At 37.9% G+C, this 27,856-nt stretch overlaps 3 protein-coding genes across 3 annotated transcripts in view; all 3 read left to right on the top strand.

Annotated features, from left to right (window-relative positions):
* The window catches only part of LOC113562816 (loricrin-like), a 29,335-nt gene extending 26,261 nt beyond the window's left edge, over positions 1-3,074 (top strand). Inside the window, exon 3 of the mRNA XM_026973314.1 lies at positions 2,661-3,074. Coding sequence (XP_026829115.1) covers positions 2,661-3,074 — 414 coding nt within the window. The remainder of the gene's footprint in view (positions 1-2,660) is intronic.
* Positions 2,147-26,284, top strand: LOC113562690 (protein sickie-like; the record flags this gene model as incomplete). The annotated part of the gene is made up of 7 exons (XM_026972808.1): positions 2,147-3,014; positions 3,388-3,615; positions 5,350-5,767; positions 6,239-6,380; positions 12,801-13,039; positions 17,852-18,003; positions 26,246-26,284. Coding segments are annotated over exons 2-7 (1,197 nt in total), but the record flags the coding sequence as incomplete, so codon positions are not given.
* The window catches only part of LOC105282273, a 67,923-nt gene continuing 62,133 nt past the window's right edge, over positions 22,067-27,856 (top strand). Inside the window, exon 1 of the mRNA XM_026972805.1 lies at positions 22,067-22,752. The gene's annotated coding sequence lies outside the window, so the exon portion shown is untranslated. The remainder of the gene's footprint in view (positions 22,753-27,856) is intronic.

Raw genomic sequence — 27,856 nt, forward strand, 5'->3', positions numbered from 1 at the left:
TGCCTGTTGTGTGCTCATATGCGCTCGCTCTCAATTCAGTAAAATGACAAATTCAGCGCAATTGGAAAAAGAATTGAACGTGTGAAAGACATATAAAATAAAATATAAAAACAAGTGGCAAAAGCGGAGATAGAAAACGGAATCAAAAAGCAGGAGGAATAAGATGTAAAACAGGAAAGCTTTACAGTTTTAATGATAGAAGTAGCAGAAGCAAACGTAACGGAGATACGATAAATTCAGAAAGCCAGGAAAATTAGATGAAGGTAGTGGGAAAGATGGTGTACTCAGAGAAGAAGCATGCATCTTTGGTGCAATTGGGATTCCCTTTGTGAGTTAAATATTTTTAATTAAAAATTTCATCACCGATGGGAAGCAGTCGAAAAACTTTCAGTCTCCTTCTTTTGATAAGGAAAAGTAATTGCAAGCGAGAGTAAAATGAACCGGCGTATGCGTTTCTCAGTAAAGGGCGAGCGACAGAAAAACGCGTTTGACCCGCGGATCTTTTGTCCCACGTTTATGGCTCTTCCATTCCTCCGTGCGTTTACGATCCTCGCCGTAAAAGCCTAAGGAGCCTTCCGGCTTACACCCCTGTGACTCACTCGTGACTCCACGTGGAGAAAGATGGAGGCGATGCGCACACACCCTTGCTTCAACTTGATGAACATTTCGTCAGGTTCTCGTTCTCTGTTCTGTATTTTCCAGAAATTCCTCTCTTTTAGAGGAATACATCCTTACAGTTGAAGAACTCTCACTAATTATCGGTTATTAGTAAATTGTTTCTTTGAAATCTATTGGGTTGGCCAAAAAGTAATTGCGTTTTTTTTATATAAATAAAAGGCGAATTTTTCGTGGGAAACAAAAACTTTATTAAACAATATATTGTCCATTTTGTTTGATTATCTTTTGCCATTTTTCAGGCAACTTCGTGATTCCGCGCTCAAAAAAGTTCTTATCTTTTTCAGCAAAAAACTATTCCAACAACGATTTCATATCCTCGTCAGCAGTAAAGGTTTTACCATTCAAGGCGTTTTGCAAAGAACGAAACGAATGGTAATCTGATGGTGCCAGGTCTGGCGAACATGGTGGATGTGGTAACATCATGGTAACACATCCCATCCAAGCTGCAACAATTTTTCACGAGTGACCAAACTTGTATGTGGTCTAGCGTTATCGTGGCGAAACACAACGCCTTTGCGATTCACCAATTCTCGACGTTTCTGTTTGATGGCATCATTTAATTTATCCGGTTGACGACAGTATACGTCTGAATTAATGGTTTGATTCCTCGCAAGCAGCTCAAAATACACAATACCTTTAAAGTCCCACCAGACTGACAGCATAATCTTTCTTTGGCGAATATCTGCTTTTCAAGTGCTTTCAGCAGGTTCATCACGATCTTTTTCGTTTGACGTTGTTGTAGACGATCGATTTTTCGTCGCCTGTTATCATACGTTTCAAAAATCGATCATTTTCCTCACGTTTCAAAAGAGAATCGCAGATGTCAATACGCTTAGTGAGATGAATTTCTTTCAGCTCATGTGGTACCCAAATATCGAGCTTACTAATGTATCCAAGTCGTTTTAAATGCTTTTCAACACTCGATTTCGATATGTTAAGATTCTCAGCAATCTCTCGTGTCGTTAAACGCCGATTCGAATCGATCAGTGCCTTTATTTTGTCATCATCAATTTCGATTGGCCTTCCTGAGCGTGGTGCATCTTTCACATTAAAATCTGCAGATCGAAATTTAGTAAACCAATTTTGACACTGCCGCAGCTTTAAAGCATCTTCGCCATATACATCAGATAACTTTTTATGAGCTTGCACAGCGTTTTTCCCTTTTCGGAAGTAATAAAACAAAATATGAGGAAAATGTTCTTTTTGATTTTCCATTTTGAAATCGACGGCAAAGAAACAATTGTTAACGAAATCGCGTACTTTCTTTTTCTAAAACAAGCTTGAACCGTGAGTCGTTAACCTACATAATGAATTTGCGGTTTAGAATGAAGTTAGTTACATTTCAAGACGTGTATGTCCATCTATTGGAAAAAAACGCAATTACTTTTTGGCCAACCCAATATATTTTTAATTCTGCGCTGTTTTTTAAATAAATTTAATTTATTTAAATGAATGTTGAACATTTATTTAAATGTTTTCTAATATTTATAATATTAATATAACATATATTGTGCATTCGCACAGGAGACAGAATTAAGAATTGAAGATGATCTGAAGAATAACAGCGACGAAAATTGCCGACGTGTCGCGTCGCGATGGCGCCCATGCTCTGAATCATGCCATGAGGGTTCTAACTTCTGTCAAGCTGCGAGAATCGATATCCCTGAGAGCGAAAGAGTCCTTGACCGTGGCTACACACGGACAATGACAATAGTATCGGTTCCGTTTTAAATGCTCAGTATTTTTAACGTCAAGATTAAATATCGAAGGCAAAAACCAATATACATTCTAAAATCGTCTTATCGTACGTTAAGTTTTACTTAACATTTCCTTTACAATATAAAATACTAATATAATTTTAGAAGAATATAATTGTCTTGTCGATATTGATTAAGTAATGTTTATTAAGTGATCAAACAATCCATCTTGTATTAAAATATCCAAATTTGCATGTGATTAACGTATGTTATTCTGAAAAACAGAGGGTGCCGGGCGGAGGGGGCGTGATTGTGGGGGGTGGCGCGGGGTCGGCCACCCCCCAAGGGGCGCAGCAGGGTAACAGTCACAATCTGGTGTACCGCGTGGTAGGGTCGCGTGGACATCCCGGCGGCCATCATCCTCATGTGAAGAAGTCCGACAGCTCTCAACAGACCGAGAGCTCGGTCTTCAGGCATCAGCAGCATCAGCAGCAACAGCAGCAGCAACAGCAAAGTTCGAACGGTTCTGGCAGCAGCTCTAACAGCCAGCAATGGAAAAAGTACATCGAGGCGGGCGCTGCGAGGGAGAGAGACAAGGAGGGCGCGCCACCCAGCCCTAGTCCCTCCAGAAGGTCACAGGTGAGATACTTTGAGAGGTATTGGATACGTGAGACCCTTTGGTTTATATACTCACCGTAAATTGCATGTTAAAATTAACTGTAGTCGTATATTGGTAGTTGATAGGGTGACTCATTGGTACTCACGTAGAGAAAATAAGAGAGAGAGAAAGAGATTGCAATAGTACGTAAAAATATAAATAGTAATTAATTTTTGTTTAATTCAATAGTTTATTCTTTAAAATTAAAGCTTTCGAAAAGCTAGATAATTATTAATAAAACCAAGTAATTCCTCTGATTGACCACCTAGATAATTATATTAATTATTATCCTATTATAACTGCTATGACATTGTAAGTGTGTGATATTATTAATGTTAGCGTTTGAATGTACAGGATAAACACCGGAAACAAACCATGGCCGAATATGCGAACGGCGAGAAACCGCAGAAAGTTTCGTCGGGCACGTCGACCAGCAGTAGCAGTAAGGTTCGCGGGGTACCGCAAAGTTTCGGTTACGTTAAGAGACACAGCGCGGGCACCAGTCCAAGTCCCAATGGCGTCCAGAATGGCGGCAAGGATGCTACCAGGACGGCTCAAGTCAGCGCCGTGCCAAGAACCAAGGTTAGTATAACGGTTTTGCTATTATTACAGATCGTAGAAAGTGTCAGGACAGAAACTAAAAAATGTTTGAATTACAAAACCTAGAATCGAAAACCTTTCACATTTTTGGATCGTAGACTTTTAGAATCTTCTCTCTTTTTATCTTTAATTAACAAGTAAACCTACGGAAGTGTCACTCTCCGATTTTTCTGAAATTTGGATATGTTATAATACATGAAAAACTAAGGGCCAAGTATTTTTTTTTAGCGGCGGAAAAACATATTTAGGGGGTGAAACGACCCCCCAAAATGGGGGGTAAAATGGAAAAATTGCGATATCTTTGAGACCAGTGAAGCGATTTTAATGATTTTTGGTATGAAAGTATCTTTCGATAGAAGACGAAAATCGGCCTAGATATGTTGGAAGGGGAGTGAAAATTAGGGGGTGAACTACCCCTAAAGTGACCAATTTCTTGCTGCAAAAAATCAGTTTTGATCTGATCGAAGTAAAATCTATTAAAACTTCAAGAGGAAAGCTAATTAAGGAACACGTATTTTTTTGTTTTGTTTTATATAAATATTTAGGGGGTAAACAATCCCTAAATTGCCGCGTTCGTTTGGCATTGCGCATGAAACACCTTGTGAAACTATATTTTTTAACTGTTCGATCTTTTTAATATATTGGTTTTTTAAGTCGCTGAATCCGAATCTGAAATCAGATTTTCAAAATTCAATATGGCGGATCCAATATGGCGGACGAAAACTTTAAAAATTACTTGAATAGACAGTAACTCGACATGCGACTTTCAAAATACAATAAAATCAACTTTTGACATTTATTGTTAGTTATGTGAAGTGAATTAACCATGTTAAAAATATTAATCGTTTATAATAAAATTGTTTAAACAATGTAGCTAAAAAATGAAATGAAAAATGATTAGAGTGAGTCCCCTTGCCTCTCACTATTTTCTGTAAGTGTGTCAGAACACGATTCATTGTTAGAACGCTTATGTACAGGTAACGAAAGATTTTTTTTGTTATTTCAATTTTATTATTTTTTTTGTCGTTTTAATTTTTTTTGTGTTTTTATTTCATTAATTTTTTTATTATTACTTTTATTTTATAAATGGCTGATTTGACAATTAAATCATTTTTTGAAAGTTTTGCATACATGATATTCGTTAAAAAAATGTATTGTGCACAAAGATTTTTTGCACCAAGCACATCTTTATTACTGCACACACATTGCAGAACCCGCAAGATGTCTCACAATTTTTAAAACAGAAATCAACGGGATTATCAAATTCCAACGGTTTTTCTTTTATATACCCACTTTTATACCATGAGTATTTAATAAGATTTTGAATTTTCACTCCCCTTCCAACATACCTAGGCCGATTTTCGTCTTCTATCGAAAGATACTTTCATACCAAAAATCATTAAAATCGCTTCACTGGTCTCAAAGATATCGCAATTTTTCCATTTTACCCCCCATTTTGGGGGGTCGTTTCACCCCCTAAATATGTTTTTCCGCCGCTAAAAAAAATACGTGTCCCTTAGCTTTTCATGTATTATAACATATCCAAATTTCAGAAAAATCGGAGAGTGACACTTCCGTAGGTTTACTTGTAAGAGAAAAATTAAAATACGTATGATCTTTATAACCTTATGATTTTATAATAGAAGTTTCAGATGAATTATTCTTAATTATGAAATTGTTGATTTTAAATCAGAATTTCTTGTTTCTTGTTCGTAGGTCAAGGTATCCGGTGGCACTCAAACATGCACCACGGAGTTGCAGGCAAATTCCTCAGGGTCCAGCCAGGGTCACCATTACAAGAGCTACAGCCTCACCGGGCCCAGTGCCAGCCAGCTCTCGCAGTCGGTCCGGGACCGTCTTATGCTGGGTTCCCAAAGTCTGCCAAAACCGGGCAGTCCAGAATTTACCGCTCTCTTCGCGTCTGCTCATCATCGAGAGAGAGGTACCGGTGTTGGACCGGCGAGCGCACCATTCTCACCTCGTGTACTGAAACCGTCTGACGGCAGCCTCAGTGACACATGCAGTAATTACGCCGCACCTGATCTCCAGGGTTACTATGGCACACCCAACAGCCCTTACACCACTTCATGGATGAGGCATAGTAACACCTACACGCCTAGCGGACGATCTCAAGGTAGTTTGATCGGAAACATGTCAAACTCTGTTAAAAATTTTAATTAAAAGATATTAGGAAAAGATATTTTTGTCAAAATCATAATTAGATTGGCCAATAGAGAAATTATTGATTTAAGATAATAAAGTCTGTAGATATAGCGGATAGAATTTCTTCTTCAATTTTTGAAAATGTATCTTTCTTGCTAAAAATTAAGATATTGTAATAACTGCTTTTACAAGAAAATGCATTTTCGTAAAGTTATATTTATATTTAATTAAATAACATTGATAAAATATCTTAAATTTCAATCTCTTCATATCTTACACCTATAATATGATTTACATACTTGTTTCGTATATATTTATTTTACGTTTATTTCACTGTATAATAATTAATTTATATTTTTATTCCTGTTCTATTTCTCTTTTCTAATTTTTTCTCATTTTTATTTTACTTTTGTTTTTATTTCGAAATTACCATTTCTTTCAGGAATGGGCTTGTGCGAGGCAGATAGCGTGGAATCGTTGGGTTCACATCGCGCGAGTTTGACGCATGCTCGTTTGCTGATGCATCAAAGAGACTCTACAGGATCACCGGCGCCGCCCAGACTGAACAGGAGCAACTCCATCAGGTGCGCTCCGATCTTATCGCGCTTCGCTTATTGGTTTCCATTTCCTCAACAATATTCTTAAGACACCCTCAAACCATCAATGTTATATTTTATCTTTATAATAATCTAATTGTGAAGTGTTATATATGTTCTAACAATTTATTGGACAGTTATATACATTACAAAAATGTTATTAATAATTTCTGATTCTTTTTTATTTTATATTCTTTCTGTATCTCTAAGGAATAATTTTATATATCTTAATATTTAAAAAATACAAATACGTGTGCATATATTGATTGTTCGAGGGTTTGAGGAATGATCTGATTGCGAACGTCGATATGCATAGTTGCATGCCATAGAGGATGCGAATGTGTTTAGCATTCAATCTCTCGATCGACGAGCAGTTTTCTCTCTTTCTTTCAGTCTGTCCTTGTCACTCATTTTTTGACTAATTAATTCGACCGTAAAATAACGTAGGACAATTTGATTGACGGTTCTAGCCATCTGCGGGACAGGACATTCCCAAGGTAGTGCGAAAGTACACACTCGACAAGCCCGTTTTCCATGCATAAGTATCAAAAACACATGAACAGAGTTGTAACACATACGTACATGTACACATGAGAATCGCCCTCGCACGCACCCGTGAGTCCCCAGAGACTTGATCCCTCGAATCCTTAGATACTTCGCAGAGTCTGCCTAGGATCCAAGAATAAATCTTTTAAGATCTTGGAATTTAAGATGAGCTAGGGGTAAATTGTGGATCCTAAAATCAGGAATCGTAGATACCAAAATCTCAGGACCTGCAACAGCGTGGATTCTGAGATCTCTGGAGTTAGGTATCATGAGATCTTAAGATTAAAAGTTTGAGATCAAAGATTGTAGATTTAAAAATCCTAGGATCTAGAAGATCATGGACTGTGAGATCTTTGAATTCGAGGATCAAAAATTGGTGGATGTGGAAATATTCGGAATCCGGAATCGAAGATTCTTGGATCCTTGATACTCCTAAAATTCTCGAGTTCCATTGGATTCTGGACTTTCCGAGGGCCTTATACAGGCAATATCACGCAACAACACGTAAAACATAATTTTGATTCACCGAGTGTGTCCCACGCGTGTCTCTGACGTGCTGTGCTGATCGTTTATCCGTGCCGCAGATTCGACGTTTGCTACTGTGCCAAACTTCGTTGTTCGATCGTGTTGCTTGTGTGGCTGCATGCATGCAAGTGGTGCTTCATCGATATTCCGAATATCGAGCAATCGACGGGTTACGCATCCGCCGTGCACATTCGTTCTACGTGATCGTTACGCGAGAGTATCGCGTAACTCGCGGAACGCAATCCGGTACGCCCGATTAAACAACATTTCAATACGGAAATAATGATGTACTCGTGCTGGAATGATGGCGCGGATCGATAATTCTCGCTCGATTGCCGCGGGGAATTGAGTGTGCGCGATGCTGCGGACCGTCCTGGAGTGGTCCTCCACTTCCTGCTGGAGTGGAAGTGAGCTTATCTTTTAATTAGAGGCCCCTTCCGGGATCGGTTAATTGCGCGCACACTCGACAGGTAGGCAAGCATGTTCTCGTTGTCGAAACACTCGAAACCCTCTCCGTCGCTATAAGCAATTGGTACTCTTAATCTTATTTCCAATCATTGTCATAAATATTCGGTGATATATTAGGGGTGTGATTTAGTTTTGAGGGTATTTTTGCTCAAAAACGCATGTATTTAAATATGATAATGAATGAATACCTTAATCAAAATATTTTCCTTCGTTTTCTAGAACTTTTTCCCATCTTTCTGGCAACAGATGGATTCCACCACGATAAAATGACTCTTCTTTTCAGTCGATCCATTCGTCGACGAATTTTCGCACTTCTTCCAAATTATGAAAGTGTGTATCCTCTAAAGCGTGTTGCATCGACCGGAACAAATAATAATCGCATGGAGAATACGCGGGGTGCGGTAAGACTTCCCATTCAGGCTCTAATAGTGCTTGTTTCACCGATAACGCAACGTGAGGTCGAGCGTTGTCACGAAGAAGAATCACTTTCCGTCGTTTACTCGCAATTGGTGGTCGTTTTTGGTCCAATGCTTGCTTCAACTTGTACAATTGGTGTCGATAACGATCAGCCGTGACAGTCGCGTGCGGATTTAACAGCTCATAGTACACTATCCCACCAAATACAGAGCATTACTTTTCAACCGTGAATATTGCGTCTCGGAGTGGATGTTGATGGTTCGCCTGGATCCACCCATGATTTTCTGCGTTTCGGATTATCAAAACAGATCCACTTTTCATCCCCAGTAACAATCCGAGACAAAGGACTCTTCTTTTTTTGCCTGGCGATCAACGAAATGCAAATGTTCAACCGGTTCGCAATCGCACTTTCCGATAATTGATGTCGAACCCATTTCCCTTCTTTCTGAATTTTTCCCATTTCATATAAATGTTTGGTAACTGTTGTACGATCAACATTTAATGCTCTGGCAAGAGATGGATTCCACCACGATAAAATGACTCTTCTTTTCAGTCGATCCATTCGTCGACGAATTTTCGTACTTCTTCCAAATTATGAAAGTGTGTATCCTCTAAAGCGTGTTGCATCGACCGGAACAAATAATACTCGCATGGAGAATACGCGGGGTGCGGTGAGACTTCCCATTCAGGCTCTAATAGTGCTTGTTTCACTGATAACGCAACGTGAGGTCGAGCGTTGTCACGAAGAAGAATCACTTTCCGTCGTTTACTCGCAATTGGTGGTCGTTTTTGGTCCAATGCTTGCTTCGACTTGTACAATTGGTGTCGATAACGATCAGCCGTGACAGTCTCGTGCGGATTTAACAGCTCATAGTACACTATCCCACCAAATACAGAGCATTACTTTTCAACCGTGAATATTGCGTCTCGGAGTGGATGTTGATGGTTCGCCTGGATCCACCCATGATTTTCTGCGTTTCGGATTATCAAAATAGATCCACTTTTCATCCCCAGTAACAATCCGAGACAAAGGACTCTTCTTTTTTTGCCTGGCGATCAACGAAATGCAAATGTTCAACCGGTTCGCAATCGCACTTTCCGATAATTGATGTCGAACCCATTTCCCTTCTTTCTGAATTTTTCCCATTTCATATAAATGTTTGGTAACTGTTGTACGATCAACATTTAATGCTCTGGCAAGAGATGGATTCCACCACGATAAAATGACTCTTCTTTTGAGTCGATCCATTCGTCGACGAATTTTCGCGCTTCTTCGAAATTATGAAAGTGTGTATCCTCTAAAGCGTGTTGCATCGACCGGAACAAATAATAATCGCATGGAGAATACGCGGGGTGCGGTAAGACTTCCCATTCAGGCTCTAATAGTGCTTGTTTCACCGATAACGCAACGTCAGGTCGAGCGTTGTCACGAAGAAGAATCACTTTCCGTCGTTTACTCGCAATTGGTGGTCGTTTTTGGTCCAATGCTTGCTTCGACTTGTACAATTGGTGTCGATAACGATCAGCCGTGACAGTCTCGTGCGGATTTAACAGCTCATAGTACACTATCCCACCAAATACAGAGCATTACTTTTGAACCGCGAATATTGCGTCTCGGAGTGGATGTTGATGGTTCGCCTGGATCCACCCATGATTTTCTGCGTTTCGGATTATCAAAATAGATCCACTTTTCATCCCCAGTAACAATCCGAGACAAAGGACTCTTCTTTTTTTGCCTGGCGATCAACGAAATGCAAATGTTCAACCGGTTCGCAATCGCACTTTCCGATAATTGATGTCGAACCCATTTCCCTTCTTTCTGAATTTTTCCCATTTCATATAAATGTTTGGTAACTGTTGTACGATCAACATTTAATGCTCTGGCAAGAGATGGATTCCACCACGATAAAATGACTCTTCTTTTGAGTCGATCCATTCGTCGACGAATTTTCGCGCTTCTTCGAAATTATGAAAGTGTGTATCCTCTAAAGCGTGTTGCATCGACCGGAACAAATAATAATCGCATGGAGAATACGCGGGGTGCGGTAAGACTTCCCATTCAGGCTCTAATAGTGCTTGTTTCACCGATAACGCAACGTCAGGTCGAGCGTTGTCACGAAGAAGAATCACTTTCCGTCGTTTACTCGCAATTGGTGGTCGTTTTTGGTCCAATGCTTGCTTCGACTTGTACAATTGGTGTCGATAACGATCAGCCGTGACAGTCTCGTGCGGATTTAACAGCTCATAGTACACTATCCCACCAAATACAGAGCATTACTTTTCAACCGTGAATATTGCGTCTCGGAGTGGATGTTGATGGTTCGCCTGGATCCACCCATGATTTTCTGCGTTTCGGATTATCAAAATAGATCCACTTTTCATCCCCAGTAACAATCCGAGACAAAGGACTCTTCTTTTTTTGCCTGGCGATCAACGAAATGCAAAATGTTCAAATGGCACTTTCCGATAATTGATGTCGAACCCATTTCCCTTCTTTCTGAATTTTTCCCATTTCATGTAAACGTTTGGTAACTGTTGTACGATCAACATTTAATGCTCTGGCAAGAGATGGATTCCACCACGATAAAATGACTCTTCTTTTGAGTCGATCCATTCGTCGACGAATTTTCGTACTTCTTCCAAATTATGAAAGTGTGTATCCTCTAAAGCGTGTTGCATCGACCGGAACAAATAATAATCGCATGGAGAATACGCGGGGTGCGGTAAGACTTCCCATTCAGGCTCTAATAGTGCTTGTTTCACCGATAACGCAACGTCAGGTCGAGCGTTGTCACGAAGAAGAATCACTTTCCGTCGTTTACTCGCAATTGGTGGTCGTTTTTGGTCCAATGCTTGCTTCGACTTGTACAATTGGTGTCGATAACGATCAGCCGTGACAGTCTCGTGCGGATTTAACAGCTCATAGTACACTATCCCACCAAATACAGAGCATTACTTTTGAACCGCGAATATTGCGTCTCGGAGTGGATGTTGATGGTTCGCCTGGATCCACCCATGATTTTCTGCGTTTCGGATTATCAAAATAGATCCACTTTTCATCCCCAGTAACAATCCGAGACAAAGGACTCTTCTTTTTTTGCCTGGCGATCAACGAAATGCAAATGTTCAACCGGTTCGCAATCGCACTTTCCGATAATTGATGTCGAACCCATTTCCCTTCTTTCTGAATTTTTCCCATTTCATGTAAACGTTTGGTAACTGTTGTACGATCAACATTTAATGCTCTGGCAAGTTCTGAAGTGGATTGTGTTGGATTTTCGTCCAATAATGCTTGCAAATCTGCATTCTCAAGCTTTCTTGGTTGTCCCGAGCGTTCTTTGTCCTTCACATCAGTATGACCACTTTTAAAGCGTCTAAACCAGTATTCACGCGTCTTAATTGATGGGGCAGAATCACCATAAGTTTCGACAAGAATTCTATAACCGTCAGCCGCAGTTTTCTTTTGATTAAAAAACAAAAGCAACGCATGTCGAAAATGCTGTTTCGGAAGTTGCATTTTTACGATGATATAAACACGACTGTTATTGCATCTATTGCTATAATGCTACTAAATGTCATGGATAATGTCAAGACTGTAAGAAACAACAGTTATCGGAAACAGCTATTGGAACAAACTGACACTACAGCCATCTGTTGCAAAACCTCAAAACTAAATCACACTCCTAATAAATATCATTGCCCAATTGAAAACAATCATCTATTATAATTCGATTCGCTTTATTAAGTTTCTGGAGAAGTTTCAGTAATAGACTTTGTAAAAATATTTTAAAAGAATAACAAATAATTTCTTACTATTAATTTTCATAAAAGTACTTTAATTAGATTCAATGGATGATAGAATTGAAGAAATTAAAATGAGACTTGATGCAATTAGAAAACATTTGAATTAGAAAAACACGAGAACATACTTCTTTAGCGAATTGCCAGTGATGAGGAAATAAATATATACAAGGTTTTTCTAGCATTGTCCTATAACAATTGTGCGTAGTATTACATAAATAACGATGATGAGTCATCTAAAGAAAGTGAAAAGTATTGTACATCTCGCGTAAAACTTTAACTTCTTAAGAGCCCTGTCTCCAGAGTACTTCCAAAGGGTTTAAAAATGTAGTACAATGGCTCTCACCGTCGAAATATTTGATGCTATTAGAACTAAAGTTGCGATGTCGAAGACCCTCGAAAGTTACAGGGAAGAGGAAGGAGCGAAAGAGTATCGATTTCTCCCCCTAATAACGATAAGATCCGTACTCCGATACTGAACGTCTTCGACATCAATATTTTAGCTTCTATATTACCAGGTGTGTGTTGGTATCGGTGAGACATCCCGGACCGGAAGGCCCGATCCTCCCGGAGTCCGGCTTTCAAGCAGCATCATTCACAGAGACGCCCCAAGGGAGATCTAGAGGACACGTTGCTCTTGTATTTTCGCAGGTCCACCAAGAGCGAGAAGATGTACCCGTCGATGCTGGCGCGCGGCAGCGGCGCCTCGTCGTCGGTGGGCGAGGAGGTCGGGATTGGCATGGGAGTCGGAGTGGAACCGTATTATAGCGTGCCCGTGGGATCGGCGGGATGTGCCGGCCAGCACTGGTCCCAGCCGACGTCACCGACACCCACTCACACTTCCAGGCAGCCACCGAACTTGTACCAGCATGTGCACAAGGACGACGACAGTGAGTATCACGTTCATCGACTGCAAAAGAGTTTGATGTCTCTCGAGAATTTAAAACAGTTGATTGAAATGAAATAATAATATATAATAATAATTTAAGAAAGGAAATTGCGTATTTAATAATATCAGGTTGGTCAAAAAGTCTTTTCGTATTTTGAGGCGCTCTACTTTGCGCGCCTGCATTCAAAGCAAACCATGAAAGGGAGGGGAAAGGGTGATTGTTTTAAATTCACCTAACCTCGCTGTACAAACTGTTGCAGACGTAGAGCGCCTGTGAGCTATTGTGAGGTTATAAACAAATCGCAAAATGGAGCTTTCAAAACAGCAAGTTAGGCCAATTTTGTTGTATGAGTGTAAAAGGGGCACGAATGCGTCTCAAACCCATCGAAATTTATGTGAAGTTTTTGGACAAGATGTGATTACCGTTAGGTCATGCCAATTTTGGTTTGAAAAATTTCGAAGTGGTGATTTTAACCTGGAGGATGAGCCCAGGTCCGGAAGGCCTTCGGTCATCGACAAAGCGCGCTTGCGAAGCAGAGTCAAAGAAACTCCGGATATTACCACTCGCGAGCTCGAGGCAGAATTCGGAGTATCTCACGGAACCATCATCAACAGCCTCCACCAACTTGGCTTTGTGTCAAAATTGAACAAGTGGGTACCGCATGCATTGAGCGAGAGGAATAAGCTTGATCGCATCCCCAAGTGCGTTACACTACTCAACCGACATCGCAACGAACCTTTTCTTGATCGATTAATTACGTGCGACGAAAAATGGATCTTTTATGATAATGTGGTACGAAAACGAAGTTGGTGCGAGTCCGGAAGTTCAGCTCAGAGGACTTCAAAGCGGAATATCCACGGGCAGAAGATCATGTTAAGGGGGGGCCTGCTTTAGAACGTTGAAAATAAGGTATAATTTTACGAATTTTTTTGGAGAAACTATACAGCGGATCATTATAAAACTTTTATGCATTTATTAGTACATGTTTAAAGATAAAAAAATTATTTTTTTATTTGAATATATGCCTGTAGAGGTCGTCCTGGAGGCGTCTTAGTGCAGCCGGCATTGTAAATTGGTGAGCATTCTCCTGCCACCAAATTTCATCCAAACTGAAAAATTGAAATATTTTCTCGTTATTTATGAATTCCCATCGTCGATGAACCTTTAATATTCATAAAAACATTAAGTTAAACAATTATTTTTGCATGAAAAAGTTCAAAAACTTTGCCTAAAAATCGTACTTTTGTGTTCTAAGCTCCACCATTTTGGCACTTTTCAACTTTTTTCTTCTCTCTTTGGTTCATCGACGATGGGAACTCATAAATAACGAGAACATATTTCAATTTTTCAGTTTAGACGAAATTGGAAGGCAGGAGAATGCTCACCAATTTGCAATGTCGGCGACGCGGCTGCACTAAGCCTTCTCCAGGACGACCTCTACAAGCGATATATTCAAATCGAAAAATAATTTTTTTATCTTTAAACATGTACTAATAAATGCATCAAAGTTTTATAATGATCCGCTGTATAGTTTCTCCAAAAACAATTCGTAAAATATACCTTATTTTCAGCGTTCTAAAACAGGCTCCCCCCTTAAGGGCATGCTGGAGTTGCTAGTGAACTATTTTTTCACTATAGCGATGGTAATTGCAGTTTCGACAATTCTCTTCATTGCTTGTGCAGAATAAAAAATCCTTTTCCACAAATGAAGTATAGATAGAAAGAAAGTCCGCTCTACAGGACTTTATACTCAAAATGGCAAAAAGTTAAAAACTTGAATTTGTCTTTTCTAACTTTGTTCCATTTTGAATATAAAGTCCTGTAGAGCGGACTTTCTTTCTATCTATACTTCATTTGTGGAAAAGGATTTTTTATTCTGCACAAGCAATAAAGAGAATTTTCGAAACTGCAATTACCATCGCTATAGTAAAAAAATAGTTCACTAGCAACTCCAGCATCCCCTTAAGGGGGGAGCCTGCTTTAGAACGTTGAAAATAAGGTATAATTTTACGAATTTTTTGGAGAAACTATACAGCGGATCATTATAAAACTTTGATGCATTTATTAGTACATGTTTAAAGATAAAAAAATTATTTTTTTATTTGAATATATCGCCTGTAGAGGTCGTCCTGGAGGCATTTTAGTGCAGCTGGCATTGTAAATTGGTGAGCATTCTCCTGCCTCCAAATTTCATCCAAACTGAAAAATTGAAATATTTTCTCGTTATTTATGAATTCCCATCGTCGATGAACCTTTAATATTCATAAAAACATTAAGTTAAACAATTATTTTTGCATGAAAAAGTTCAAAAACTTTGCCTAAAAATCGTACTTTTGTGTTCTAAGCTCCACTATTTTGGCACTTTTCAACTTTTTTCTTCTCTCTTTGGTTCATCGACGATGGGAACTCATAAATAACGAGAACATATTTCAATTTTTCAGTTTAGACGAAATTTGAAGGCAGGAGAATGCTCACCAATTTGCAATGCCGGCGACGCGGCTGCACTAAGATTTCTCCAGGACGACCTCTACAAGCGATATATTCAAATCGAAAAATAATTTTTTTTATCTTTAAACATGTACTAATAAATGCATCAAAGTTTTATAATGATCCGCTGTATAGTTTCTCCAAAAACAATTCGTAAAATTATACCTTATTTTCAGCGTTCTAAAACAGGCTCCCCCCTTAAGGGCATGCTGGAGGTGCTAGTAAACTATTTTTTCACTATAGCGATGGTAATTGCAGTTTCGAAAATTCTCTTTATTGCTTGTGCAGAATAAAAAATCCTTTTCCACAAATGAAGTATAGATAGAAAGAAAGTCCGCTCTACAGGACTTTATACTCAAAATGGCAAAAAGTTAAAAACTTGAATTTGTCTTTTCTAACTTTGTTCCATTTTGAATATAAAGTCCTGTAGAGCGGACTTTCTTTCTATCTATACTTCATTTGTGGAAAAGGATTTTTTATACTGCACAAGCAATAAAGAGAATTTTCGAAACTGCAATTACCATCGCTATAGTGAAAAAATAGTTTACTAGCAACTCCAGCATCCCCTTAAGGGGGGAGCCTGCTTTAGAACGTTGAAAATAAGGTATAATTTTACGAATTTTTTGGAGAAACTATACAGCGGATCATTATAAAACTTCGATGCATTTATTAGTACATGTTTAAAGATAAAAAAATTATTTTTTTATTTGAATATATCGCCTGTAGAGGTCGTCCTGGAGGCATTTTAGTGCAGCTGGCATTGTAAATTGGTGAGCATTCTCCTGCCTCCAAATTTCATCCAAACTGAAAAATTGAAATATTTTCTCGTTATTTATGAATTCCCATCGTCGATGAACCTTTAATATTCATAAAAACATTAAGTTAAACAATTATTTTTGCATGAAAAAGTTCAAAAACTTTGCCTAAAAATCGTACTTTTGTGTTCTAAGCTCCACCATTTTGGCACTTTTCAACTTTTTTCTTCTCTCTTTGGTTCATCGACGATGGGAACTCATAAATAACGAGAACATATTTCAATTTTTCAGTTTAGACGAAATTTGAAGGCAGGAGAATGCTCACCAATTTGCAATGCCGGCGATGCGGCTGCACTAAGATTTCTCCAGGACGACCTCTACAAGCGATACGTTCAAATCAAAAAATAATTTTTTTTATCTTTAAACATGTACTAATAAATGCATCAAAGTGTTATAATGATCCGCTGTATGGTTTCTCCAAAAACAATTCGTAAAATATACCTTATTTTCAGCGTTCTAAAGCAGGCTCCCCCCTTAAGTGTGTGGTGGGATGTGCGCGGAATTGTCTACTATGAGCTCCTACCAAGAAATCAAACTATCAATACGGACCTCTACTGTCAGCAATTGGAAAGAGTTCAGACAAAACTCAAGGAACTCCGACCCCAACTTGTCAATCGTAAAGGTATCCTCTTCTATCAGGACAACGCTCGTCCTCATGTGAGTGCACTCACATTGAGAAAAATCGGAGAGCTTAATTGGGAACTTCTCGAGCACCCACCATACTCTCCTGACTTCGCGCCATCCGACTATCATCTTTTTAGATCCCTGCAAAATTTTCTTAACGGAAAAAAAATCGCTTCGGCAGACAAAGTCCAAAGAGAGTTGGATCTTTTCTTTAGTTCCAAGACTAGTGCCTTTTTCAAGGACGGAATTTTCAAGCTTGTAGATCGATGGGAGGAGGTCATTAGACGAGGCGGAGACTATATTGATGATTAAAATAGAAGTGCGTTTTGTGAAAAACAAGTGTTTCCTTTTTCCATAAAATACGAAAAGACTTTTTGACCAACCTAATATAATGTAATTTCTACAACTTAATGAAATTAATTCGTTAAATAAAAGAAGTGATGTAACAGGGTGGAATCCTGGTACTGAATCCCCTTCTTTAAGATTTAAAATGAGCTCGATCGAAGTTAATCGCTGATGGGCGTAATAAAAAAAATAATAAATGAAAGCGAGACGAAAAGAAAGCATTTTTCTGTGAAATAATAACAAAGAGAATAGAGGAGAAGCGAGGAGAGGAAAATAGTGTAACATGTAAAGAAAACACATAAAAGAGAATAGCATATATAAACTAACAGGAAAGAAAGAATAATAAAAGTATATAATGAAAAAGGAATAATAAAAAAGGAATACATTCCGAACTTACAGGATTTTCTTGTCATCAAATTAAAAAATTGTAAAGTTTTTAAAAATTATAATTTATTTTATTTTAAGATGTGTCTTTTTCCAGGTTTGTGTGTGTGAAGATAGGGAATAAATGTTAAAAACGAGCATTTTGCATTCGTTTCAGTTCATGGCTCGTCGGTATCTCTGGTATCCACCGCGAGCAGCCTCTACAGCTCGGCTGAGGAGAAACAGGCACATGAATTGAGAAAATTGCGTCGCGAGCTACTGGACGCACAGGAGAAGGTGCATTCATTGACCAGTCAGCTATCTACAAACGTGAGTAGCGCCCCTAGACGCAGTTTCGTGTTTTATACCTTTGATTTGATTCGATTTGGTCTCGCTTGATCTTACCACGACCGCGCGATTTTTGCGCTGCGTTGAGATTCGCTGATTGTTTATTTCCGCGAGATGAACCTCCGCGTTATCGTGCCCAGCGATACTGCCGGATAATTGTGGATAAACGGACTGATTAACGCGGCCGGATCTGTATCGGGGCCGCGAGCGGGACACGTGATGCAGTTAAGCTGCGTGGAAACGGAGCAAATTGGCGGCGGACGATTAGTCGTAATTAATCGGCAATTAGCGAGGCCTGCGAGCCGGTAGTCTCTAATGATTTCGAACCACCGCGGAACCTGTTGCAATGATCCACATGGCACGCGATTGCTCAGCAACCTTAGAGAGAGAGAGAGAGTATCAAGCCTCTGTTTATAGAGGAAAGTCCCCGATTATGAGATACCATATCGATTTTGCCGAATGTAAGGAAATCTATAGGCAGAATTAAAAAATGTAATACGTTATCTTGAAGAGAATTTAATAAGCTTTAGGTTGGTCAAATGATAAATCTAATTTAAATATTATTTTTTCCTGAAAATTAAACAAATTTGAAAAAAGAGCTTACGCAGGATCGAGAAAGTGTGCTCCTAATATAAGATACTTCGAGAAATCGGTGTTAAAAGTGCAAAATACATCAGGATTGCAAGTAAAAAACTTTATTAGATAGTTTTATAAAAATACTGCTGCCACAGCCTTCGCCAAATCTTCACGATTCCACTGTCGACGCTTCCTCGTTCCTCTAACCTCCATAGTCAGATTCTATAAAAATTAAATACACAAAACTTCGTAATATAAATTCGTATTAACTTTTCTCTAACCTTAAGTAGTATTTTCTTTCTTTTTATTACACTACATAATCTTCATATTCGAGCAATAATGATCTCATATTAAGAGTACCCTGAATGTCTCGTTATACGAGCCACGCGCCTAGCGGCTCCGCGATCATGAAATCTAACCTCTACAATTAAGCAATTCAACAAATCGCGTATTTTCCTGTTACTACGATTCTACTCTATCATTGCATACTGAATTTATTGCCAATCATTTCTTTATTATGTAATAAACAGGGTTTAAAGACTTACCTCAAGTTCCTTTGACACGTTCACAATTTCACAAACCTTTTCTTGCAAAGGCTAAACGCAATAACGAACAATGAATTTTTCACTAAATACATTTTACACCAAGAGTAATAAGTTCATGGTGGAACTAACAGATGGTGCTCAATGGTTTAGCAGAAACCCCATTATCCCATATTAGGAGCATATCTCATAATAGGGGATTCTCCTCTATAAAAAACATTTCACCTATTTTATCTTATTTATCTATTTTATCTCCACAATTAATAAAAATATTATACTTTGTATTAAAAAATATTGCAGTCGCATAAATCTAGTAAGAGTCTGCCGTCTGATATTCTTCCACAACGAAAAATGTAGTTTTTAAAGAAAAACTCGTATTATTCATCTATTTTTATGAATTTATACGACGCGTTTATATTGACATTAAATATTTTAATTTATATTGAAATTGAAATTATATATTTTTTTGTATAGAAAGATATTCTAATATTACAAACCCACTTCTTGAATGACATTCGTTAACAAGTGAAAGTAAGAGAGTCACATTTCGCTTCTCTTTCAAAAAGCGCGCGCTACACAGGCTGCTCGGTCCCGCAGATGCACCTGCACCGAGTGGCCGCGGGACCGGCAAAGATCCCGGCGCTCCGTCCAATAAGATCGAGCGTCGCTCGGGCCCCGTAGATCGCTGTGCCTGAGCGTGGATCGCGCTCCGCGCGCTCAGTCGGCGTTCAGACGCGCAACGCGTAGTGTTATGTGTATTTTGTTCCGCGAATCGATCGTAATCTAGTGCTCTAGTGTTTTGTTCGCAATCGATGTGTGTGATACGATCGAAAGGATCGTCGTGTGGGTTGGCGAATGGATCGTCGGTTCAATTAATGGATCGTTGAAAATGTGGATTGAAAACAAAAGTAATCACAACGAGGAATCGTTCGTTCGAATATGCTCTTTGGGATCTTTCTCGTTTTTTTTTCCGGATGCATACGATGCATCGGGATGACACCCTCTGATACGTTATCACGTGTTATCGATGTATTGACACGTGTTATCGAGCGTGTACACGATGGATCGGCCTGTCTATCTTGAGGATCAAGCTATTTGCGTCTTGAAAAGATGCAGGAATCGATGAACAAACGCGTTACGTGAAAAATTACTTATCCGTTGCACGATTGAGGGGAATCGAGCAGCTAAGAATTATTAATAATATAAGAATATTTTATTCTTATTATAATTTATTATTAGCATACTTTTTTATAAATGGAGCAACAAGAATAGATATTGCGGATTAAACTTTCTTATAATCAACTTGTATTTATCGCGACTACTATATTAATATTATTAATATTAATAGAGGAAAGTCCCCGATTATGAGATACCATAATGATTTTGCCGATGTAAGGAAATCTGTAGGCAGAATTAAAAAATGTGATACGTTCTCTTGAAGAGAATTTAATAAGCTTTAGGTTGGTCAAATGAAAAATCTAATTTAAATATTATTTTTCTGAAAATTAAACAAATTTGAAAAAGAGCTTTACGCAGGATCGAGAAAGTGTGCTCCTAATATAGTATCTACAAACGTGAGTAGCGCCCTAGACGCAGTTTCGTGTTTTATACCTTTGATTTGATTCGATTGGTCTCGCTTGATCTTACCACGACCGCGCGATTTTGCGCTGCGTTGAGATTCGCTGATTGTTTATTTCCGCGAGATGAACCTCCGCGTTATCTGCCCAGCGATACTGCCGGATAATTGTGGATAAACGGACTGATTAACGCGGCCGATCTGTATCGGGGCCGCGAGCGGGACACGTGATGCAGTTAAGCTGCGTGGAAACGGAGCAAATTGGCGGCGGACGATTAGTCGTAATTAATCGGCAATTAGCGAGGCCTGCGAGCCGGTAGTCTCTAATGATTTCGAACCACCGCGGAACCTGTTGCAATGATCCACATGGCACGCGATTGCTCAGCAACCTTAGAGAGAGAGAGAGAGTATCAAGCCTCTGTTTATAGAGGAAAGTCCCCGATTATGAGATACCATATCGATTTTGCCGAATGTAAGGAAATCTATAGGCAGAATTAAAAAATGTAATACGTTATCTTGAAGAGAATTTAATAAGCTTTAGGTTGGTCAAATGATAAATCTAATTTAAATATTATTTTTTCCTGAAAATTAAACAAATTTGAAAAAAGAGCTTACGCAGGATCGAGAAAGTGTGCTCCTAATATAAGATACTTCGAGAAATCGGTGTTAAAAGTGCAAAATACATCAGGATTGCAAGTAAAAAACTTTATTAGATAGTTTTATAAAAATACTGCTGCCACAGCCTTCGCCAAATCTTCACGATTCCACTGTCGACGCTTCCTCGTTCCTCTAACCTCCATAGTCAGATTCTATAAAAATTAAATACACAAAACTTCGTAATATAAATTCGTATTAACTTTTCTCTAACCTTAAGTAGTATTTTCTTTCTTTTTATTACACTACATAATCTTCATATTCGAGCAATAATGATCTCATATTAAGAGTACCCTGAATGTCTCGTTATACGAGCCACGCGCCTAGCGGCTCCGCGATCATGAAATCTAACCTCTACAATTAAGCAATTCAACAAATCGCGTATTTTCCTGTTACTACGATTCTACTCTATCATTGCATACTGAATTTATTGCCAATCATTTCTTTATTATGTAATAAACAGGGTTTAAAGACTTACCTCAAGTTCCTTTGACACGTTCACAATTTCACAAACCTTTTCTTGCAAAGGCTAAACGCAATAACGAACAATGAATTTTTCACTAAATACATTTTACACCAAGAGTAATAAGTTCATGGTGGAACTAACAGATGGTGCTCAATGGTTTAGCAGAAACCCCATTATCCCATATTAGGAGCATATCTCATAATAGGGGATTCTCCTCTATAAAAAACATTTCACCTATTTTATCTTATTTATCTATTTTATCTCCACAATTAATAAAAATATTATACTTTGTATTAAAAAATATTGCAGTCGCATAAATCTAGTAAGAGTCTGCCGTCTGATATTCTTCCACAACGAAAAATGTAGTTTTTAAAGAAAAACTCGTATTATTCATCTATTTTTATGAATTTATACGACGCGTTTATATTGACATTAAATATTTTAATTTATATTGAAATTGAAATTATATATTTTTTTGTATAGAAAGATATTCTAATATTACAAACCCACTTCTTGAATGACATTCGTTAACAAGTGAAAGTAAGAGAGTCACATTTCGCTTCTCTTTCAAAAAGCGCGCGCTACACAGGCTGCTCGGTCCCGCAGATGCACCTGCACCGAGTGGCCGCGGGACCGGCAAAGATCCCGGCGCTCCGTCCAATAAGATCGAGCGTCGCTCGGGCCCCGTAGATCGCTGTGCCTGAGCGTGGATCGCGCTCCGCGCGCTCAGTCGGCGTTCAGACGCGCAACGCGTAGTGTTATGTGTATTTTGTTCCGCGAATCGATCGTAATCTAGTGCTCTAGTGTTTTGTTCGCAATCGATGTGTGTGATACGATCGAAAGGATCGTCGTGTGGGTTGGCGAATGGATCGTCGGTTCAATTAATGGATCGTTGAAAATGTGGATTGAAAACAAAAGTAATCACAACGAGGAATCGTTCGTTCGAATATGCTCTTTGGGATCTTTCTCGTTTTTTTTTCCGGATGCATACGATGCATCGGGATGACACCCTCTGATACGTTATCACGTGTTATCGATGTATTGACACGTGTTATCGAGCGTGTACACGATGGATCGGCCTGTCTATCTTGAGGATCAAGCTATTTGCGTCTTGAAAAGATGCAGGAATCGATGAACAAACGCGTTACGTGAAAAATTACTTATCCGTTGCACGATTGAGGGGAATCGAGCAGCTAAGAATTATTAATAATATAAGAATATTTTATTCTTATTATAATTTATTATTAGCATACTTTTTTATAAATGGAGCAACAAGAATAGATATTGCGGATTAAACTTTCTTATAATCAACTTGTATTTATCGCGACTACTATATTAATATTATTAATATTAATAGAGGAAAGTCCCCGATTATGAGATACCATATCGATTTTGCCGAATGTAAGGAAATCTGTAGGCAGAATTAAAAAATGTGATACGTTCTCTTGAAGAGAATTTAATAAGCTTTAGGTTGGTCAAATGAAAAATCTAATTTAAATATTATTTTTTCTGAAAATTAAACAAATTTGAAAAAAGAGCTTTACGCAGGATCGAGAAAGTGTGCTCCTAATATAAGATACCTCGAGAAATCGGTGTTAAAAGTGCAAATACATCAGTATTGCAAATAAAAAACTTTATTAGATAGTTTTATAAAAATACTGCTGCCACGGCCTTCGCCAAATCTTCACGATTCCACTGTCGACGCTTCCTCGTTCCTCTAACCTCCATAGTCAGATTCTATAAAAATTAAATACACAAAACTTCGTAATATAAATTCGTATTAACTTTTCTTTAACCTTAACGTAGTATTTTCTTTCTTTTTATTACACTACATACTCTTCATATTCGAGCAATAATGATCTCATATTAAGAGTACCCTGAATATCTCGTTATACGAGCCACGCGCCTAGCGGTTCCGCGATCATGAAATCTAACCTCTACAATTAAGCAATTCAACAAATCGCGTATTTTCCTGTTACTACGATTCTACTCTATCATTGCATACTGAATTTATTGCCAACCATTTCTTTATTATGTAATAAACAAGGTTTAAAGACTTACCTCAAGTTCCTTTGACACGTTCACAATTTCACAAACCTTTTCTTGCAAAAGCTAAACGCAATAACGAACAATGAATTTTTCACTAAATATATTTTACACCAAGAGTAATAAGTTTATGGTGGAATTAACAGATGGTACTCACTAGTTTGGCAGAAACTCCAGTATCTCATATTAGGAGCATAATCTCATAATAGGGGATTCTCCTCTATAAAAAACATTTCACCTATTTTATCTTATTTATCTATTTTATCTCCACAATTAATAAAAATATTATACTTTGTATTAAAAAATATTGCAGTCGCATAAATCTAGTAAGAGTCTGCCGTCTGATATTCTTTCACAACGAAAAATGTATTTTTTAAAGAAAAACTCGTATTATTCATCTATTTTTATGAATTTATACGACGCGTTTATATTGACATTAAATATTTTAATTTATATTGAAATCTCATATTAGGAGCATATCTCATAATAGGAGATTCTCCTCTAATCGTATTTTATATAACCTACTCTGTGATATTTTGTTCTTATTGATTATTTAACAAATATCTAAGTTGAATGAATAATTAAAGAGGTATTTATATGTTGTTTATAAAACGATACGTACGCGTTTCTTTTTTCAGTTCTCGTTCGGCTCGCTTATTAATTACTCCAACAACTTTTTACTTACGAACAACTTTCACCTAAATGACAAAATTAAGGAACCCACATATCAGAAAATTACATCGAGATAAGCATACAGGTGATTTCGGAACGGTATACCTGACGGTTCTAATGACGCGACTGTCGCACTTTCATGGAAAACCGTGGTATCCAATTTTCGCTAATAAGAATCTCGGCGTGAGATTTCGCGTCGCATTAGACACCGCGGATTCGCGCTCATCTCGCTGGATATCTCGCGATTCTCTAAGTATGCCGCATTTCTCTTGGCGTTACCCTTACAACACGGTAACCTCTTTGCAGTCTTCACGGTGTCGTAGATGCACACTCGCCTCGGAAATTGATCGCTACTAAAAATCATATATTTTGCACTCAAAAGAATCCTTCATTAAAAAAAAATCAGACGCACGTGTGTCTCTTTCGCGATTTTCCATCAGCTTTCTTTAAAGCAAAAAAAGACCATGATTAAAAGCCACAAGTTTGTTATAAACGTGAAAGTGTGTAATCTTCTAATTTTTATAATTAAGTTAAGATCACCATCATTTAACCAATGACTGTATGTGAAAAATAGGGGAGTAGTTTATGATTTTGTTGTATTTTGATCCAAGATGCAGATGCATCTGCATATCGCGCCAAAGAATAAGAAGACCTCGTCGAGGTCACGGGTTCGCGTTCATCGCACTCTCGGATGTGCGCACGCACGCATGCGGACGTATAAGGCATAAATGGAGAGTATCTTAGGTTGTTCCTAGGACTTGGTGGATTTTTGCCGGGTACATCGCGCATTCTCGACGCGTACACCGTCGTCGTCGTACGGCATCCTCTATCCGGCCGCGCTTTTCTTCTCTGTACATACATCACTCCCTCGATCCCTAAAGAAATCGCGCGTATATGTAGTATGCCCCCGTATATAGTTATTGACACCCTATATATGGAATACTACAGTCGCGAGATAAGTGCACTCTCTACGTGTCGTAGATACATCTTGCGCGCTCGAGAGTGCAACAATATTATTTGTGTACCAAACTACTCGCGCATGCATTGCGCTTGCATAAAATTATAACAAATTAATAATAGTTATTATTATTGAAGAATATTTAATTTAATCTAATTTAATTACTCTAAATTTTATATTTCATCGTTTTAAATTCTTTATGGCAAAATAGCGTATACATTTTTAAACTAGGTTTCACAGTATAACTCCGTATATTAAGGGGGGAGCCTGCTTTAGAACGTTGAAAATAAGGTATAATTTTACGAATTTTTTGGAGAAACTATACAGCGGATCATTATAAAACTTTGATGCATTTATTAGTACATGTTTAAAGATAAAAAAAATTATTTTTCGATTTGAATATATCGCCTGTAGAGGTCGTCCTGGAGGCATTTTAGTGCAGCCGGCATTGTAAATTGATGAGCATTCTCCTGCCTCCAAATTTCATCCAAACTGAAAAATTGAAATATTTTCTCGTTATTTATGAATTCCCATCGTCGATGAACCTTTAATATTCATAAAAACATTAAGTTAAACAATTATTTTTGCATGAAAAAGTTCAAAAACTTTGCCTAAAAATCGTACTTTTGTGTTCTAAGCTCCACCGTTTTGGCACTTTTCAACTTTTTTCTTCTCTCTTTGGTTCATCGACGATGGGAATTCATAAATAACGAGAACATATTTCAATTTTTCAGTTTAGACGAAATTTGGAGGCAGGAGAATGCTCACCAATTTGCAATGCCGGCGACGCGGCTGCACTAAGCCTTCTCCAGGACGACCTCTACAAGCGATATATTCAAATAAAAAAATAATTTTTTTATCTTTAAACATGTACTAATAAATGCATCAAAGTTTTATAATGATCCGCTGTATAGTTTCTCCAAAAACAATTCTTAAAATATACCTTATTTTCAGCGTTCTAAAGCAGGCTCCCCCCTTAAGTGTGTGGTGGAGTTGCTAGTGAACTATTTTTTCACTATAGCGATGGTAATTGCAGTTTCGAAAATTCTCTTTATTGCTTGTGCAGAATAAAAAATCCTTTTCCACAAATGAAGTATAGATAGAAAGAAAGTCCGCTCTACAGGACTTTATACTCAAAATGGCAAAAAGTTAAAAACTTGAATTTGTCTTTTCTAACTTTGTTCCATTTTGAATATAAAGTCCTGTAGAGCGGACTTTCTTTCTATCTATACTTCATTTGTGGAAAAGGATTTTTTATACTGCACAAGCAATAAAGAGAATTTTCGAAACTGCAATTACCATCGCTATAGTAAAAAAATAGTTCACTAGCAACTCCAGCATCCCCTTAAGGGGGGAGCCTGCTTTAGAACGTTGAAAATAAGGTATAATTTTACGAATATTTTTGGAGAAACTATACAGCGGATCATTATAAAACTTTGATGCATTTATTAGTACATGTTTAAAGATAAAAAAATTATTTTTTTATTTGAATATATCGCCTGTAGAGGTCGTCCTGGAGGCGTCTTAGTGCAGCCGGCATTGTAAATTGGTGAGCATTCTCCTGCCTCCAAATTTCATCCAAACTGAAAAATTGAAATATTTTCTCGTTATTTATGAATTCCCATCGTCGATGAACCTTTAATATTCATAAAAACATTAAGTTAAACAATTATTTTTGCATGAAAAAGTTCAAAAACTTTGCCTAAAAATCGTACTTTTGTGTTCTAAGCTCCACCGTTTTGGCACTTTTCAACTTTTTTCTTCTCTCTTTGGTTCATCGACGATGGGAATTCATAAATAACGAGAACATATTTCAATTTTTCAGTTTAGACGAAATTTGGAGGCGGGAGAATGCTCATCAATTTACAATGCCGGCTGCACTAAGATGCCTCCAGGACGACCTCTACAGGCATATATTCAAATAAAAAAATAATTTTTTTATCTTTAAACATGTACTAATAAATGCATCAAAGTTTTATAATGATCCGCTGTATAGTTTCTCCAAAAACAATTCGTAAAATATACCTTATTTTCAGCGTTCTAAAACAGGCTCCCCCCTTAAGGGCATGCTGGAGTTGCTAGTGAACTATTTTTTCACTATAGCGATGGTAATTGCAGTTTCGAAAATTCTCTTTATTGCTTGTGCAGAATAAAAAATCCTTTTCCACAAATGAAGTATAGATAGAAAGAAAGTCCGCTCTACAGGACTTTATACTCAAAATGGCAAAAAGTTAAAAACTTGAATTTGTCTTTTCTAACTTTGTTCCATTTTGAATATAAAGTCCTGTAGAGCGGACTTTCTTTCTATCTATACTTCATTTGTGGAAAAGGATTTTTTATACTGC

Source organism: Ooceraea biroi, chromosome 10 (assembly GCF_003672135.1).
Source record: "Ooceraea biroi isolate clonal line C1 chromosome 10, Obir_v5.4, whole genome shotgun sequence".
NCBI lineage: Eukaryota > Metazoa > Arthropoda > Insecta > Hymenoptera > Formicidae > Ooceraea > Ooceraea biroi.